We start from the raw sequence: 1,958 nt of genomic DNA, 5'->3' as shown, positions 1-1,958 counted from the left end.
TGAAACTGGCACTGGAAGTAGGGTAAGAAGTTATTTAGTTATCCTGGTTACAGATGGGGCAGGTCCCATCTTGGCAGGGGATGGCGACGCCAGCTGCCATCCCCCACCAGCGCCATCTGCATAGCGAGAAGGGGATGCGCGCGCATGAGAGGCGCGCGCGTCCCCTTCTGACGGCGCTTCTGGCCGCTCCCCCGTGTCACCGCCGGCTTGTCGGTGGTAACCCGGGGTCCCCGCCGCCTGCCCGCACCCCCCTAAACCTGTCCGTCTCCCTGAGGCGGAGACGGACAGGGTTGCCGTCGCCCCGCCGACGGAGATTGAGACGCGCGTGAGACGCACGCGCGTCTCAGTCAGATGGTTAGGCAGACCTTTGGCGGATCGCCAGAACGTCAGCGCTGGCGATCCGCCAGCGGTCTGCCTAACCTTCACCAGCAAGGAAGAGGCCTGCCCCATCTGTATGCTCAGTCTTTTAATTTGTACAACATGGTCTTAACAATATCCTTAACATCCTTGTTTCTTAAAGTATAAATGAAAGGGTTTAGCATAGGAACGATGACCGTGTACATAAGAGTAAGGAACTTATCATACTGACTGCCCTGGGGGTTTATGTAGACAATGATGATTGTACTATATGAGAGACCGGCAACTATAATATGTGAGGAACAAGTGGAGAAAGCTTTGTGTTTACCGTCCACATTCTTAATTTTAGTGATTGTAATAATAATATGTGTGTAGAATCCTAAAATAAGGATGAAAGGAGTAAGGGTTGTAAAAATAGATCCCACACTGGTTAACAACCTAATATTGAAGGTATTAGAACAAGCAAGCTTCTGTACTGAAGCCAAATCACAGATAAAGTGATTTATTTCATTGGGTCCACAGAATTTTAAGCCAGCTGTGACAAATATCAGTATCAAAGAAATGATCAAACTGATGATGAAAGGTGTAACCATCAGAAGAATAACAAATAAATGGTTCATGATTGACGAGTATCTTAAAGGATGATTAATTGCCAAATCCCTGTCAAACGTCATAACCACAAGAAAATAACATTGTGTTACACCAAGGACACCATAGAAATGTAACTGTACAAAGCATCCGGTAATCGAGATCCTCTTGCTAGTCGCAGTCAAATTAGCTAGAAGACTGGGAACAGTAACAGACACTGATGACATTTCCAAAGCTGCAAATACAGATATAAAATAATACATTGGACAATGGAGCGATGGTGCAGTCTTAACAATAGCAATAACTGCAAAGTTTCCAGTAACACTAGTAATATACATCAGTAGGATAACAATGAGAAGTAAGATTTTGTATTGGTGGAGATCAGAGAATCCCACCAGAATAAATTCTTTGACCATTGTTGTGTTTAATTCCTCCATTTTTTATGACTTGAACACCTAAGAAAGCCTAGTGAAAAATAATTATTATAATTGAGAATATGTAGATTTATGTGTGTAAAAAAAGTTACGTTATATTATAACTTTACAAATATTCTAATTCATCCAGCATTGGGTTACCTGCTTCCTATTTTCCAAACACTGAACTGGAAAAGGGTTAAAATAATTGTTTGGTACTTGTTTCCTAGCACGGCCACAACGATCATAATCGCGGTCATCGGGGGTAAAATCGGGGCCATCGCGGGCATCGTATGCGCAAAAAAATCGGGTGCGATGGGCCAGACGCGATGCCCGCGATTTCCCCATAGAGAACAATGTTAAATGCCTCAATTTACCCGCGATGACCACGATTTCCCATAGGAAACAATGTGAAATGGCTCAATTTACCCAAATTATCATAGGAACAATGGTAAATGGGCCAAAAACACCCCTGAACATTGAAATGTCCCCCCAAAAGTAGTTTACGCCACCACGTGATCAACGTGAACCCAAAGCGTGGCGAGCGCAGCGAGCCCGCGAGGGGCGGCGGTACGCGTCCTCCGACCTTTTCATACCCCT

General features: G+C 44.7%; 1 protein-coding gene across 1 annotated transcript; it reads right to left on the bottom strand.

Moving 5' to 3' along the window:
• Window positions 1-458: 458 nt before the first annotated feature.
• Window positions 459-1,382, bottom strand: LOC146049511 (olfactory receptor 5AN6-like). The gene has a single exon (XM_083166052.1). It carries the CDS (start codon window positions 1,380-1,382, stop codon window positions 459-461), a length of 924 nt encoding a protein of 307 aa, XP_083022178.1.
• Window positions 1,383-1,958: the final 576 nt, after the last annotated feature.

This window comes from Crinia signifera, chromosome 12 (genome assembly GCF_055691185.1).
Source record: "Crinia signifera chromosome 12, ASM5569118v1, whole genome shotgun sequence".
Classification (NCBI taxonomy): domain Eukaryota; kingdom Metazoa; phylum Chordata; class Amphibia; order Anura; family Myobatrachidae; genus Crinia; species Crinia signifera.
This window is presented reverse-complemented; position numbering and strand designations above follow the sequence as displayed.